Source organism: Aptenodytes patagonicus, chromosome Z (genome assembly GCF_965638725.1).
Source record: "Aptenodytes patagonicus chromosome Z, bAptPat1.pri.cur, whole genome shotgun sequence".
NCBI classification, from domain to species: domain Eukaryota; kingdom Metazoa; phylum Chordata; class Aves; order Sphenisciformes; family Spheniscidae; genus Aptenodytes; species Aptenodytes patagonicus.
In genome coordinates this window covers 27,809,230-27,825,908 of record NC_134982.1, presented here as the reverse complement: position 1 = coordinate 27,825,908, position 16,679 = coordinate 27,809,230, and the positions used below count along the sequence as shown (strand labels likewise).

The following is a 16,679-nucleotide window of genomic DNA, read 5'->3' as shown; positions in this document are numbered from 1 at the left end:
GGAATTAAACCCTGCAGTTTTCCAACAAAACTTGTAATTCCCAAAGAACTTCAATGGATTTCAGATTCCAAACTCCCTTGGTGCTTCTGATAATCCTTGCCTAAAATCACAGTATTTAAACAATTCAAGGTAAGTACATGAAGATGAATTAATTTAGCCTTGGTTCATGCAGTAATTAACTACGCAGTTCCCCAAAGCAGTTTTAACAATCTTTGAATGCAACTTGATGTCAAAGTTCAAAAATAATATTTTCCATTTCCTTAGTATTTTTTATGCTCTTGAAACCCACACAAATATGGCAAATTCACAGAAGTGCCATGTAGATATGGAGCAATATTATAGTTTACATTAAAGTAAACCATAAGAATAAGAATTACAGCATAATAAGGTCAGAGCCAGAATAAGATTTATTTATTTGTTGTTCGACCAACAAGTTGGGTCGAACAGCAAGGAAATGTTTCTGTCCACAAGCCCTAACAATGAAATCAGAAGCAGCAAACTTAAAGCCTTACAAATCCAGATTGCATTATTTCTAAGTTTTGCTCAACCAAAGTGACAGTTTGACAGGGAAGCATAGAGCAGAAGGAGACGTTAGCAAGAAGCCTGAGATGGGGCAAGGGTAGTTATTGTCTGCAGAGTATTGAGGATTCATCCCAGGTCAGGGGACAACAAGAATATACCCTAAAACTAATATCTGTGCTGAGTTCCTGATTTTTAGTACTCTGTAGAGTTACGAATTTTCATTCCCAGGTTCACCTTTTGAAGCTCTTTCTCAGATTTCCCTTGAGGATCAGGGCTGGAGCAGTATCAGCTGTTCTGTGGGGAACATGCCCTTGGGAACCCCAAGTTTTCCTAATTTCTGTACAAAAGCTGTGTCTGGTGGGGAGAGCTGTCTGGTTTTGCCTGTGTACTTGCTGCAGAGCCCTCCTGCCCCAGCTGCAGGCGCAGGACCTGGAAGCCAGCAGGTCCCCCAGCCCCGGGGAGATGCTGGCCCCAGGCTGCAAGGCTGGCGGGGATGCAGGGGTGCCCACCCAGGCCTGGCTGGTGGGAAGCACCTGGCACAGGGGCTGCGGAGAGCTGCATGTCATGGAGCAGCAGGAGGGAGGCAGGGAGCCCTGCACGTCCGAAATGCCCCGGGACTGGAAAGCAGAAGAAGAGGAGGAGGGAGGGATGCTCCTCATTCCTCGCTTTGGAGTAACGGGAAATAAACACACTGCGTGAGTGCCTCGGCTGCAGGGGGACAGGCTCTCCTCCTCAGAGCTTTTCAGCTCCGCCAGACAGATAAGTAAAAAAGACATCTGCCGGCAAGGGGAGTTCGACTGGCTTGGAAATTTGTGGCTGTGATTTGGACCCTCGTCATGCCCACGTACTCTGTTACTGCAAGAGGAATTCAGTTACCATGGGTTACCCTATCAGTACGGGGACCAAGTGCCTCCCCTCCCAACAGCTCTATAAAAAGAGTCTCTCCAAGATACCCCAGCGGCTCCTGCCTACCCGTGCAGACGGGGAGGAACTTGGCCACGGGAAGAGAGGGAGGGCCACCAGAGGAGGTGTCAGCATGCCGTCTGCTTTCCAGTTTCAATGCCACTTCATTCTCATCTTCCTGGCAGCCTCCAAGGGGGAAACCAGATACCTAGAGGTGAGCAATGGGGCTAGCAACTAAAGCGCTTCACTGTGCTTTTAGCTGCTGCCTTCTAACTTGTACTCCCAGCTTTCGAGCATCGTGCTTTTTCCTCTCTCCCCTCCTCTTCCCACTCCTCCTGCATTAAACCTACACCTGGGTAACATTAATACAACAGTCCCACCCACCCCCATTTGTTTATCCTCCCTTTTCTCAAACTTGAATTTTTGCTGAGGATTTAAGAGACACTCTGTGCACTGAGCTGCTGGGCTCACCTCTTAGGTGCCAGGTTTGTTCCTCTCTACTGCAGGTTGGCAGCTTTCTGACTGAGCTCTTCCACAGCTGCACCGTTTCTGGAGGAGGGATTTAACTTGCTGGTGCCTGTTCTTGAGAAGTGCAGGGAGGGGGCTGCATTTCACTTTGCCCCAGCCTCTTCTTGCCTTCTTTCCCTCACCAGGTGAGGGATGCTGGTGAAGATGAGCCCTTCCTACTCCTCAGCGAAGATCTGAAGCGAGAGCTGTCTGCAGGGCAGATCTACCGGCGATCGCTCCGTAAGTTTCTTTGGTGCTCTGGTGGGGACCATTGGTGGGTGGGAGAGTCCTGGGGTGAGCTTAGGGCTCAGGGAGATGAAAGAGGAGTGACAGAGCTGCAGGTGCTTTTTGCAAGGGGTGGGGGGGAGAAGAAGGACAAAGTGTTAAAATCTCAGAAAAACTGTGGTTGAGGCAAAGGGATTGAAACGGGGCTCTGAAAAGAGGTTGAGGCTCAGAGTTGAGGGTCCCCAATAATGGGAGGAGGATGGGGATCGTCCACCCGTGTCCCTAGGCAGGGTCATATCTCCAGGGCACGGGGCAGGTGGAAAAGCTGTGGTTAGAGAGAAATCTGAAGGAATGGGGTGTTTGTGCATACACACACACAGAGTTTTCTGCTCAGAGATGCTTCAACGTGTCATCCCCCCCCGCACCCCCCCATCACATGTGTGTACCCACACCTGCAAGTTACTATTCATCCTCTGATGCTCAGCAGGCTCCTAATTGCTTCTCTGGGTCTCCCTCTCCTCACTGCCAGCTGGGTCTCAGTGTGGGGGTCTCTCCTCGCTCCCCCATTCCCTGTGCCATGGGAGCTAGCACTGAGTCTCCCTCCCAAGCAGGTTGAGGCAGCAGCCCTGTGTCTCTGTTTCTCCAGGGTGCATTGACATGCTGAGTATAGAGGGGCAGTTCACCTTCACTGCAGAGCAACCACAGCTGCACTGCGCAACCTTCTTCATTGGGGAGCCCGAGGAGCTCATCACGATAGACTACAACTTTGTAAACATCGACTGCCAAGGGGGTGATTTCCTGAAGGTGAGAAGCTGGCAAGTCCTGCTGCGCTTCCCCTTCCCTGCTCTCATCTGACATGTGAGACATTTGCTACGTGTGGAAGGGGCAGGCGAACGCATATGCGCACAAGCATGTGTGTGTGTGTTTGTGTGTGCAGAACAGGCTTTTACAAAGCAGCCATCTCTGGGACAGCTGTTCCTCCTCCCTGAGGCACTTGGGGTATGTTCCCCCCTGCCACCACCACCCTAAATCAAAGTTGGATGCAGGCTGAGGATCCCTCTCCAAACTGCAGCACTGGCTCTCCTGAACTTTTCTAGGAGCACCTCTACTGAGTGTCCATACCTGTGGGACCGACTGAAAAGTTTGGTCAGTATGAGCCAAGCCTCTCAGCCCCATTAGGAGGGTTTTCTTATTGCACCATGAATCACACGAGCCCTGCAGATAACAATACAGCTCTCTGAATGGCTGTTACTGCTCCAGGACCTCTGCTTGCAGGTCACTTAGCATCAGCTTTTTAATGAGTGGATCATTGCAGGCTTTCTTTCAAATGGCCCCACTAGAGCTTTTCAGGGTGTTGGCTGTGAACAGAAAGAGGTTCATGACTCAGAGCTATTTATATTCCAGTATCAAAAAACTTTACCAGCGCATTTTGCTGGCAGGCAGAAGCATTGACCAAGATCTGAACTTGGTTCAGGAGAGAAGGGCAGGCTCAATGACCCCTGGCTGCTCCCCTCACCTTGTGCTCTGCCCTTTGCACTGTGGTGGCCATGAACAGCACAGACCCTGTCCTGCCTGGTGGTGAGCTGAGCTCTGGGGAGGAGGAGGAGGAAAGCTGCCCTTCAGCCCTTTCCTTGTCTCCCTCTCATGGAGAGATGCTGTCCCCCTGCTCGCTTTACCCTGGGGAATCCTGTCCCTCCATCGTGTACCCCTGGCTGGGATCTCTCCCCATGTTGCTGCAGGGAGGACGATTTCAGCCTCTCGTGGGTCCAAGGATTTTGTACGTAGGCTTACAGCTACTTATGGAGGCTAGAAAAATGCCAAGATGTCTTGAGGCTTTATAGAGGTTTCCTTCCTTTGATGATAGGGTCCCCAGTTTCTGCATTATACAGTTGTATTTATACAGGTAGCTTTTCTCTGGTGTAATTTGAGCACCCACGTCTCATTACTTCAGAAAACTTAAAGTTCTGGCAAATCCAGAGACTGATCCTGCAGCTTTTCCATGAGGAAGTCCCACACATACTCACATTAGGATTACTCACCGAAGCGATGGCAGGTGCTTGGATTTTCAAAGTATTGACTGGAGCATAGAAGGAATTACTCTGTGAGAGCGGCTAGGAGGGAATTGAAGCAGCAAGGCAGGCAACTGCACAGCTATGCTAGCATTAACTCAGATTTCTAGTTCTGACACATTTCCCTGAAGACGGTGAGGGTAAATTGTTGCTATTTTTGTTGTGAAGGAAAGATTTGTAGTGGATGCTGCTTAAGGTCCAGCCAACTAGGCAGCATTTGTTCTGCTTTCTAGTGGTTAGGATGGGCTGAAAGAACAGACACAGGAAAGAGCAATACCTCTGCCAATAATCCCTCCCTGAAGCTTTAGTGTATTCCAATACCTCTGGAAGGCCTCCGGGCCCATTAATGACAAGCTGCAAAACATGGATGGTGGAAAATTACAGGCCAGATCAATGGACTTAATGCCCAGAGTTTGAAAGGGTGACTTACGTTTCATGTGGCTTCCAAATCAAGCTGGTCAAAACTTCTCTTAGTAACAATGAAATTGCAATAGTAAGAAATAAAAAAAGAGGAAAAAAAAAAACATGCAAATGTGATGATGCTGGAGCAAAGAGCTGCTTCCCTCAAAAAAAGGTCACCAAAATTGTCACCTGAAGGAAATAAAGACAACATTAAAATTTAAATGTAACCCTTTCCAAAATACGGATTGAAGCTTGAATAATTAGTTCAATGCTAGGAAATTGATAAATACGAAGAATTTTTGTTTTTAATTGGTGGCTTTGAACAGGCCATCTGGTGTCAAAATAAAACAGTGTCTGTAATACTTCATGTTTCTGTTCTCTGCTAACAGAGTGATAAACAAAAGCCTTGTTTTCAATTATTGAACCCCTGTAGGTATTTGATGGCTGGATACTCAAAGGAGAGAAATTTCCCAGTTCCTTGGACCATCCCCTCCCCACTTCCCAAAGATACATAGACTTTTGTGAAAGTGGCAATATTCAGAGGAGCATCAGGTCATCTCAGAACGTCGCAATGATCTTCTTCAGGATTCACCAGCCAGGCAATGGATTTACCGTCACAGTCAAGAAAAACGCCAACCTCTTTCGTAAGTCTGCCTTTTATACCTTCAAATGGGCTTGTGTTTGGGGCAGGAAGCAAAATGAACGTGCTGGTTTGCATTGAATTATCTCGCTGGCATCTGCACTGACACGGCTCCAGTAACACCAGCGGAGGCACACATACCTGCATCCCCGAAGATTTGACTCAGGCTTAGTCTGTGTCTCAAGAAAAAGAAAAGTAAGTGAAGTGTAACAGATAACTTAGACATGGCTTCAATATTCAGGACCAGAAGGCCCTTTCTTTCAAAGAAGATCTCTTCCAATCTAATATTGTCACATTCACATTTGGCTAGAACAAATAGTATTAATTTAGGGAGTTTAATCTCAGCAATTTCTAGACGTGTGAACAATGACGAAAAAATACTTGAAAAAGTTCAACGGCAAAAACAGTGTATTGAATAGTTATGTGATAGTTATGAGTGATATATGATCCCAAGGATCTATTTGCAAGTTATTTCCCTAAGCCTCTGAGCTGGCAAGGCACAAATAATGGTCACTTGCATCATTTTTCCAAGAGGGGACAGGACATTTAAATCAGACTGGCCTGAACAATAATTGTTATCTGCCCCACCATGCAAAGGATGAAGATGATGGCATGTCTGCCCTGTCCTTACCCTGAGTTGTTCAGACCCAAGCCTGCAAGCTGGGTCTCCACGCTGGTGTGCCTTCATGCCCGTGGATGTGATTATTGTGTGCAGCAGCTGGAGGTGGCTGGTGTCCTTCACTGGCCTACTGAAGCAGCTGCAGGCCTCCAGGTCTGCAAGGAGGATCCCTTGGGTTGCACACACAGATTATAAGCTACTCCCTTACCTGAACTGTTAAGGTTGAACTTTAAGATAAAATCAGCATGTATGCGCTCTAGTTTCAATGGGATGTTTTGCAGGGTAAGGAACTCCAGTTAAGAGGAGCAGAACAGGACTTAGGGGTTTGCTGGCAATATCAGGCGATAACCAGTCAAAGCTAAACAAAAGCCCTGCATCCATATTTAGCCTCCTTCACACTGGCAAACAGTATGAGCCCCCAACAACATGAGCCCCTGATGTATGGATTTGGGGTGTGAGCTCTCCCATTGACTGCTTCACCCTCAAGTTCTGCCAGACTTCATGCTACACGGTAAGCAACGGGCAGGGAATTTTTAGGGAACAAATGATATGCAAGAACACCAGAAAATGCCATATGCATATTTTTCAGCATTTGGTTGTAACTCTCAGTGATTAAATCATCTGTTCTTTGTTAGTATTGAAAGTACATCATTTTGCTCCATGCAGTGATGACTGCACAAGTAACTCTTGTACCTTCTCCTGTGCCCCAGCTTGCAATGTCATCTCTCAGACTCCCTCGGGAAGGTTTACCATGGTCATTCCTCATCAGCACAGAAACTGCAGCTTCTCCATAATCTACCCAGTGGTGATAAAAATATCTGATCTTATCCTGGGACATTTAAATGGCCTCTTTTTAAAGGTGAGCTGTTTGTTTCCTAAGAAATTACTACCATGTGCAGTTTTCCTGGGCACGGGAGAGGGATGGAGTGAAGCGGGGATAGCCTGTGGCACTGGCTGCTAAGGCATGTGTTCTCCGGACCACTTGAGTGCATGCTGAGGGCTCTGGTTTCCCCCCAGACATGAGGGCTGGATCTGCCTCTGTCACTATTGTCTCTGTAATGTTGCAGAGGCATCAAATTATGCAAAGTACCATTAATGCATGTAAATATTGCTTGCCATAACAAAGGGTAAGAATTTCATTAGAAAGAAAGGAGTGCTCTCCTGGAGAGCTGTCTGTCTGTATTTAAACTAATGAAAGCAGCAACCGCTCTGAACAGAGAAAGGAGACATGGGTTAGGTAGTGAGGTATTAGCATGGAGAAAATACAAACGTGCTCACAACCGATTCCCTGCTCAGCATGCTGGGCATCCTCTGCTCCATCTGCTCTGATGCACAGCATGGGGTTGGGGTTTGGCCACAGCGTTTGGTGCTTGGTGACGACCAGACAGGATTGGACCAGAGCTGTTGGTGGCACCCTGTGCCTGGGAGGTCTAAGAAGCTGTGAATTCCAACATATCTGGAAGAATAGGAGCAAGAAAGTTTGTTTTCTGCTGCCAGTGAGAATAGCACCCTAGGTCCTTCATGGGGACTGTCAGTGTCTGAGCAAACCAGGCTTTGAGAGATGGGCAGGTGAGTTGACTTATTCAGCAGTGGGCAGAAAAGGGACAACAGCAGGAGGACAATAAAGAAATAGGGCACTTAAATAGCAGCATATGGGTGACAGCCCAAAGGTGCACAAGGTGTCCGTGCAAGATGTCTTTGGCAGACAGCATTAATTTTCAGCAAAAGAACACTTGTGGGTCTAATATACAGTGAGTCATTGTCGTCATACAAAACTACTCTTTTGGTTAATTCCTACTTTAATTAAACTTTGCCAGAATAGCGCATTTTAGCAACACTTACTGCTTATGAATAAGTATGGTATAGTGGAACTTAAGTTCCTGCCTGCCAGATGAGTGTGGGCACACATGCAGCCCATGCCTGTATTAATTTGATTACAGGTCTATGCATCCAGAATCAGATTGCTTATTTGCACTAAAAGTAGTTGAATCAACACCTTAACTACTTGTCAGTAATTTTCAGAGCCTACTTAGGTCTTTCTTTGGAATCCCTTAAGGAAATTAACTGACTAATGTCAAATTGAAGTAGTGCTCAGGATGAGAACAGCCTGATTTCACACAGGTTTGAGCACAGAGGACTTCTAAAACCTACTGTTGGCTGCAATCATGTCTAGAGAACTGCTACCTTTTGTAGATATAAATGATAAATAACTTTTAATCTCTGCCTTTTTAGAAACCATCAGCAGGCTGTGCAGGAGTGGGAGATTTTGTAGAGCTGCTAGGAGGAACTGGCTTAGACCCATCCAAGATGTTTCCACTAGCTGATCTCTGTCATTCCTTTCACGGGTCTGGTAAGAACTCCTTCTTCCACTTACCTCCACATGATAAAATAATTAACCAGAGGGAGTTGTGCAGAAATCTCCTGGATTTCCTGCTAGACTGGTGAACTTCACATGTAGCAGAACAAGAGAGCTAAAGCTACTCGAGCCTGCAGCTGGGCTGTGTGATACAGCACACCCATGACTACCTTCACTTGCCCCTGCAGTAATCATTATAACAAGCTTGTTATACATATTTTTAAAATGCTTGTCCTATGACACATATGATTATTAGAGTGTCAACAGATAGATGAGCCTGGAAATTCCTAACAAATGAAGGCAGAGCGGTTGCATTTTCAGTTAAGGAGTTTTTTTCTCACTTACTTAGTGTTTCCAAAGCCTCCTTTTCTGCTGCAGGAGCAACACATACCCCAAAAGCCTCAGAGCTCCCACTCTCTGCTTTGAACCCTGAAGGAGCTCTGAACCCATTTCACTATCATGCTGGGTCGGTGACCTCTTTCTCCCCATGAAAATAAGAATTCCCAGTTTCCCTAATATTCAGTACAGCAGAGTATGAAGTCGCAGTGATGTGACAGACCTGTCCCTGTGGCACATGTGTTGTACCTTGGGAGTATGAATGGGTGCACCAGAGAAGCGGCATTTCCGCAGGGTTGGAGGGCAGGAACATGCCTGGCACTTCACCTCTGTGGTCTCCCTTGCCTTTCATCACACCACAACTTAATGGTCCAGGCACTGTTTAAAGCTTTAACTGGCAAGCACTGGTGCTGAGTGAATACCGAGAACTGTGATGAGATTAAAATGAGCTTTCCTGGCGCTGTGAAGGAATGGAAATCCCATCTTGGACCCACTAGACTTCTCCTCCAGTGAGGAAGGTGCTCCAAGTTCCCCAAATGAAACAGGCTTTGCCAAACCCCCGCTCAAATGGCTCATCTAAATCAGTGGTTAGTGATATGCTTGATTTCCCCCAGAGTGAGTCCATATTGCTGGGCACTGCCATTTGAATTTGTCTTGGTGGAATTCTCACATGCCTTTGTTACTGTGAAGAACCTCCTTATGCACAAAACCACTCATCCCTCTAAAGGAAATATTTCAAAATTTTTGATTTTGTATATCTGCAGGATAGGGTGCCATTACCCTTACCCATCGCTCGTGGTATCTAACAGTAGCATACCTTCCCAAATGCAAACATGTACAGACATCTGTGTTGTGTCTATCTATACATAAGTGAGATTGTGGGTGGATGGGGAGTGGCATTTGCATGAGTTAAGGTTACAACACTTAGTTAAATACCCAAGCCATTGTAAAGTAAAACTAACAAATGCAACAGAAGGTATTTAGTCAGCAATGCCACCACTGGCTGGTCATTACTACACACAAACTTGCTTTGTTTCCAAAATTGTATGTATCGGTGCTTTGTAATTCCCAAAACTATACATCTCTTTTCCCTCACTCTCATATAAGTGTATCTTTATATCTCCTCTGTATCTCTTTTCCCTAATTAGCCCAAATGAAGATTGGCTGTGACAATACCGTGCTGCGAATGGTCTCCAGCGGCAAACACATCAACCGTGTGACATTTGAGTATCGTCAACTCAATCTGCAGGAAAAGGAAAACAGAAAGGAGAACAGCATTGAGGAATTCTGCTTTCCTAGTATCTGAGAAACCAGGCCACGCATTTTCACATAGCTAATGAAAATAAGGTTCTGGTGAATTAAAAAAAAAGTATTTTTCCTTTAACCAGCTGGTATTATCGAGCCTTTCTATGGTACAAGCATATTTCTTTTTTCATACAAATCAGTCATTCCCATGAGCAAGCAGGAAAAAGCAACCAATATATTAATCTTTGTTATTATAATTATATTTTTTTTCTGCAGTATTTAAGCTCATTTACCACATCAAAAATCAATAGCAAGAACAGAAGGCTGCGTTTCCCATATAAATATTATTAGGAAAACAGACACAAACCCTCTGTGTATCTAGTCTAAGGACATACAAAACCCACAATAAGTATAAACTTCATGCAGTAACTTTATCCTTTTATATCAGGTATAAACAAAAAAATTAGATGGTGGAATACACTTCCAGTTTTGTAAGAGGAAACCCAACATTAGTGTGTGTAAAAACTACCGGTTTGTTTATGACTGTAAATGTACTATTTATTTCTAATGACATGTTTTTAATAAAAATTTATAGCATGGAAAATCTAAACATGAATAAATACATTTAAAGAGTTGGCAAAATGTTATTATGTTGTATTTTTCTGAAGAGCTCTTTTAACATTCTGGAACATTCTTCCTAAGTCTTGTGCAGTTTTCTGGAAATTATAATTTTGAACATATGTTGCTGTAAAACTGTGGACTATTAAAGTAACATTATGGGCAGAAATTTGGCTTGCCAATGTTGCATACACCTTCATGTGGAGTACGTTCCAGCTGTACACTGACTGGTACCTTCCCTGTTTAAGGTTTTTGTTCAGGTGTCCTGCTGACTTGTGGAGGCAGGGATATACAAATGTAGATTAATTTTTTCCACACCTTTAGTGGCCAAGAAGAAGAGTGTAAGCCGGGAGGGCTCTAGAAAGCACAGCAGAGCAGAGGACCAGAGTTGTGTCCTAGCTCAGAGTGAGGCACATGGACTACGAATCAGCACTTCTAGGAGTGCTACCTGGCAATAACAAGAGCAAACTGTTCCTCCTGGGATGTTCAATTAATGGTCAACACTGATTAATCCAGCTGCATGCCTGAGATCTTCAGTGCTGAGTTCTGGCTCTTAATCTTATAGACAGTCACCAAAAATCAAGTGTCTTGAGTATTCAGCAGCTCTGAAGTTCACTCCCCCCGACTGAAGTGGGTGAAAAACTGCAGGATGCCTCAGACTCTTCCTCTGTAGGGTTTTGGGAGCCCGGTTTTGGTGACTGACTCATGAACAGAGGGATGCATTTGGTAGCCTGGTCAGGCTCGGGCGAGCATATCCACCCTGCAGGGCTGTGTTTATGGAGAAGGTGGGGATTGTGGGAATGTTTCACTTTGTTAAAAAAAAAAATCAGATAAAACCATTGCTGGCTACCCGAGGCATGGAGCAGCCTTGGCTCAGGGCTCTGAGTGGTCTGGTCCTTGGCCACCACATCCCTGCTCTAGGCCCATGTGACCCACCATGGGCTTCCTGGACCCCCGGTGCAGTACTGGCAGTGCTGGCATGGCCACCCAGCACCAGAGACATCGAATCAGGGGAAAAAAATCAGGGCTCAATGAAATAGCTTTTTTCCTGAGGAAACTTGCAGTGACAGAGGATCTCTGTCCCCCAGCATCCCCCTCAGCTCATTCTTTCTGGGTGCCTGTCACTGTCAGGGTGGCCCTAACCATATCCAGCCCCACCAGCCTTTCCCGGGCACCCTTTGGTGAACCAGGGCAGGTTTCTCCTGGAGAAACTGGCTGCTCATGGCTTGGACGGGCATATTCTTTGCTGGGTAAAAAAACTGGCTGGATGGCCAGGCCCAGAGAGTTGTGGTGAATGGAGTTCAATCCAGTTGGCAGCCGGTCACAAGTGGTGTCCCCCAGGGCTCAGTATTGGGGCCAGCTCAGTTCAATATCTTTATCAATGATCTGGATGAGGGGATCGAGTGCACCCTCAGTAAGTTTGCAGACGACACCAAGGTGGGCAGGAGTGTTGATCTGCTCGAGGGTAGGAAGGCTCTGCAGAGGAACCTGGACAGGCTGGATTGATGGGCCAAGGCCAACTGTGTGAGATTCAACAAGGCCAAGTGCCGGGTCCTGCACTTCGGCCACAACAACCCCATGCAGTGCTACAGGCTTGGGGAAGAGTGGCTGGAAAGCTGCCCAGAGGAAAAGGACCTGGGGGTGCTGGCTGACAGCCAACTGAACATGAGCCGGCAGTGTGCCCAGGTGGCCAAGAAGGCCAATGGCATCCTGGCCTGTATCAGCAATAGTGTGGCCAGCAAGACTAGGGAAGTGATTGTCCCCCTGTACTCGGCACTGGTAAGGCCGCACCTCAAATACTGTGTTCAGTTTTGGGCCCCTCACTACAAGAAAGACATTGAGGTGCTGGAGGGTGTCCGAAGAAGAGCAATGAAGCTGGTGAAGGGTCTGGAGAACAAGTCTTATGAGGAGCAGCTGAGGGAACTGGGGTTGTTTAGCCTGGAGAAAAGGAGGCTCAGGGGAGACCTTATTGCTCTCTCCAGCTACCTGAAAGGAGGTTGTAACGAGGTGGGTGTTGGTCTCTTCTCCCAAGTAACAAGCAAAGGATGAGAGGAAATGGCCTCAAGTTGCACCAGGGGAGGTTTAGATTGGACGTGAGGAAAAATTTCTTCACCAAAAGGGTTGTCAAGCATTGGAACAGGCTGCCAAGGGAAGTGGTTGAGTCACCATCCCTGGAGGTATTTAAGAGACATGTAGATGTGGTGCTTAGGGACATGGTTTAGTGGTGGACTGGGCAGTATTATGTTAACGGTTGGACTTGATGATCTTAAAGGTCTTTTCCAACCTAAACGATTCTATGATTCTATGATTCTGGGCTGGGCAGTTTGGGAACAAGCTTGGGGGCTCCCATATCGGACTATACCTATCCACATGCCTACCTTCAAACTGGGGAGAAGGAGAGGTCTTTAAAATGCTGCTCCTTGGTCACTAAGAAACACAGGAGGAGTTGAAACATCAATGTATTTCAGGTCCAACAGCTCAGGACTAGATCACCAATGAAGATAAACTCACAATCTCTTGCTTAGTGCAGTTTCATAGTGGGATTTCCCACCTTTCAGCTTTATGTGGTACTTTTTTTTCAATCCTAGCATGACTTAAATACCTCCAAAACACCAAGGCCTTATAGAAAAGATACTTAATGTTCAGAGATTTGAGATTTCTCCTTCCATAGTATACAGAAGTCAACTCTCTTAGTAAGAAAACTTACTGTTATGGATGGAGGAGAATGAAAAACAGCACTGCATAGGACAGCACCATCTATTGCTATTGCTCCACGCATAATACTCGAGTACATGGTGGTTTTCCCAGAACCGGCTGTCACCTCACGTACTCCTTTTAATCAACATAAATTTAGGCAGCACTGTCAATCACATCACTCCACTCTGTTGGCTGTCTTGGAAAAACCCTGACCCCACCCAGCTAACCATTCTTTGGTCTGTGCTTTAAGCTCTACCTCATGCAGAAAATCAATAGTCACTTCAATCCGTGTACCTGTACTTATGAAGGCCCTCGTCATTTCAGGAGTTGCAGAAATTCAGTCACAAGAAGTCAGCTCATAGCCATCAAATGTCACAACTCCTCCAGGGTTTAGTTATGGAGAAGTATGGAGATAAGTATCCTCATGAATGAAAAGAAAGGAAACCAAGGCAATAAAAGCACTGCAAGGGGGGGGGGGGGGAAGCAACTGAATGTTTGTAAAAGGAAAAAAAAGAAAGCAGGATAAGAAATATGTGAATAACATGAATATCTGTTGAAAGAAGCAAGAAAAAACTTATCAGCTAACAAGGTTGTAGCCTGGAGGCTTACAAGAGCTGGAAAGCCTCCTAAGAATTAAAAAAAAATCAAGCTCCTAACAATAAAAATGGAACAGAAGTCTTTGAAGAGGCACTGTATGAAAATGTTGGCTTTAAGAAGAAATCGTACGTCCAGGATTTAGACACCCTGACATCTGTCATTGTAGGCAAAATCATGAAAACTTACAATTAATGTTAAAACCCACAAAATTGTCAGGAGAAGATGTGAGTGACAGGCTTAGTGCAGACTCTGATGTCCAAGAATGAACCACTTTTCTTCACCTTTTTGTTTTGGCATCACCACTGACTTTCCCCTAGAGAAGTGATGTAAAAGGTGGCATGACACAACAGCAGCACTACACAGCATAGGAGCACAGTGCTAGATTTAGAAAGAAAACCACTGAACTTGAACTGGTGGGTCAGCCAAGAGTAAAGCAACAACTGAAAAACTCTTCAGCACCACAAAAACTACAAAGGAACCTAGAGTTAAAAATTGTTGTTTGCAGGGAAAGGGAAAAATCAGCAATTCTTACTGGAACATCAACCTTGGAAGACAGAGGGATACAGGACATGAATCAACTCCTTCATTTCTGTACTAACATGAAATCCAGGGTGGCTGTTCAGAAAAAGTAATGTAATGAGGTGCCCAGAGGGAGGCTGAATTTCCCACCTTAATTAAGATTTAACGATTAAAAGTCTTCTACTTAAAGACCATGCAATAAATCTTCAGCTTAAATGTTATTTCCATCTTTACCAAGTATAAATGAAATAAATTAATAACAATTGCAGAGATTTATTGGAGAGTGGTAAGTCTCTGGTGTTGAAATTACCCAGAACAGAAGAGGGAAATACTCTGGAGGTAGTGGGAAAAAAGCTAGAGCACCTGCCCCTGTAAAAGTGCCCCTGGGTATTTGAAAGAATCAGTCAGCTGAAATAACGTTTGTCAAGAATTTTCTGGCAATGGAAAGGGGAACATTGTTATGGGACCTACCAACACAGAACATGTGCCAAAAGCCGTGTAAAATAGGTCTTGATACAGGAATAGATAGAGACTTGTTCAAGCTGTTTGGGATTTTTAAGGGCAACAAAACTGTTCAGGAATTAAGGATTATTTTCAATAAGTAAAGGTGCAGTAGAAATGTTTTATTAAAGTTAGAATTGCTGCCTTTGGAGGTAAAAACTCAGCAGAACAATTGTAACTTAAAAAGACTGACAATAGTGAGATGTTACAATGATTTCTTGCTTTGTGAGGTGACCGTCTGTTCCCAAAATTAGATTCTTTGTTCTTAAAGCAGTGACAAAAAATCACAGACTTCTTGGCAGTAATGTGGAACTGCCCATAATAATATGCAATATTTTTTTGAGTTAGAGTTGTTCTGCTAAACTAATGTTGATTTTTCTTTCACAACTGACAATCAAAATAAGTGCTCAAAGACAAGTGTGGTCTTTCTGAATGGCGGTCTAAACGACTTTTAAAACATCTTCTAAATACCTGCTCTGCTAACATTGATTCTACGAAATCGTGCCCTGTTTTCTCTGTGGTGGAGTTTTGATCAATAGTTAGGAAGGAGCCTCCTGGAGGCTGAATAGTAAGGAAAGTAAATTTGCAGAACACATTAGGTGCTTGATCATATATCTACTGAATATCTACTCCTGCAAATTTAAAATACATCTCCAGGGCCATCACACTGCACTGGCTTCACACGCCAAGTGGATTTTATGCTACCTACAGGGACCACATTATTTTGTGCACATAGGGTATAAAAGGCTCCGAACTCCATTATCCTGCACTGGAATATGTGCAGCACCAATTATGTAACAGGGACGAAACTAATTTTTAAGAGCTTAAAGAAATTTCACTTGCCTTCATGAAATGCACACTTCTTAGGACCTCAAAGCTATACTTGCTCAGTTCTAAACACAAGCTAAATTATACTTCAAGGAAGTGATTCATTATAGTCATTTTTATTCAGAGCCTCATTACTTCTGGTATCTGAGTAACTTTCTTGTTGATAAATTGACACAGTTTTCACTTTTTTTCCCCACTTTGCTTCTTATCTTTAAAGATCAGCAACAACTAATCATAGCAACTATGGATTTTGTACGCACATCATTTCCTATTAAAGGAAATGCAGTGTATTACACGTGAGTCACTACAAAATGAAAAGTTTTCATTATCTGTTCTTTTGAATAAAATTGATATTCATGGTACCGTGCTGCTGCAAATTACCATCAAACCATCAATTACAGTGTTGACTAATAGGTTTTTTATAACTTTGCCCCTCAACAGGAAAGCAAGCAGTTTTATAACCAAAATTTGCCTTTCATCTATACACTGCTACTCGGTGCCCCTCATCGGGACTCACACAGCATTTTGAAGGACCCAAGCATGTCCTTCAGGTCAAGCATGTAATGCCTGTTTCATGCAGGACATGCTGCTCACGGATGTCCCACCGCACACAGTCCCATCCTGGGGCTGGCGGTTGGAGGTTTCTCGAAGCAGCATGGTGCTCAGTAGCACCACCTCCTGCCAGGAGCTGAGACCCCCAGAGCTGAAGGAGAAGAATCTTCTGGCCTTCAAGCTCACAAGCACCGGCACAGCCCCTCAGCTCTCCTCCTTCCCTGCTGTAACATCCCTGGCTCTGCCTTGCCCAGGCTCCTGGACCCCCATAGCAGGAGACTACAGTGTTACAGCTTGCTGCTCCCCAGGGCTCCTGGTGGGTCTGAGCAAAGTCTTGTCAAGCAAGGGCAATCTCGGCTCTTCTCCCATGGGAGATATTCAGGCTGAGCCTCCCCCTGCCCTGGGACACTTCCCACTGCTGCTGGTGAGGAGGTGCTTGGCGAGGGCTCTCCTTTGTGCATGAGAGCAGCAGAAGTTGCAGTATCATCCAGTCTGGCCATCAGGGCCTGTTGGCCACTGCACGTGCCTCGGACACACGCAGCT

At 45.2% G+C, this 16,679-nt stretch overlaps 1 protein-coding gene across 1 annotated transcript; it reads left to right on the top strand.

The window, feature by feature from the left end:
• The first annotated feature begins 1,482 nt into the window (after nt 1-1,482).
• CRHBP (corticotropin releasing hormone binding protein) lies at nt 1,483-10,599 on the top strand. The gene is made up of 7 exons (XM_076362082.1): nt 1,483-1,639; nt 2,079-2,172; nt 2,804-2,961; nt 5,062-5,272; nt 6,598-6,746; nt 8,120-8,237; nt 9,728-10,599. The coding sequence occupies exons 1-7, from the start codon at nt 1,559-1,561 to the stop codon at nt 9,883-9,885; spliced, it is 969 nt and encodes a 322-aa protein (XP_076218197.1). The 5' UTR covers nt 1,483-1,558; the 3' UTR covers nt 9,886-10,599.
• Nucleotides 10,600-16,679: the final 6,080 nt, after the last annotated feature.

What these genes read in the sequence shown, in the direction of transcription:
- CRHBP (XM_076362082.1), top strand. Translation starts at nt 1,559, where the DNA reads ATGCCGTCTGCTTTCCAGTTTCAATGCCACTTCATTCTCATCTTCCTG. An exon ending in AAGGGGGTGATTTCCTGAAG is followed by an intron (nt 2,962 to 5,061) that starts GTGAGAAGCTGG and finishes GAACCCCTGTAG; the next exon opens with GTATTTGATGGCTGGATACT. An exon ending in TCATTCCTTTCACGGGTCTG is followed by an intron (nt 8,238 to 9,727) that starts GTAAGAACTCCT and finishes TTCCCTAATTAG; the next exon opens with CCCAAATGAAGATTGGCTGT.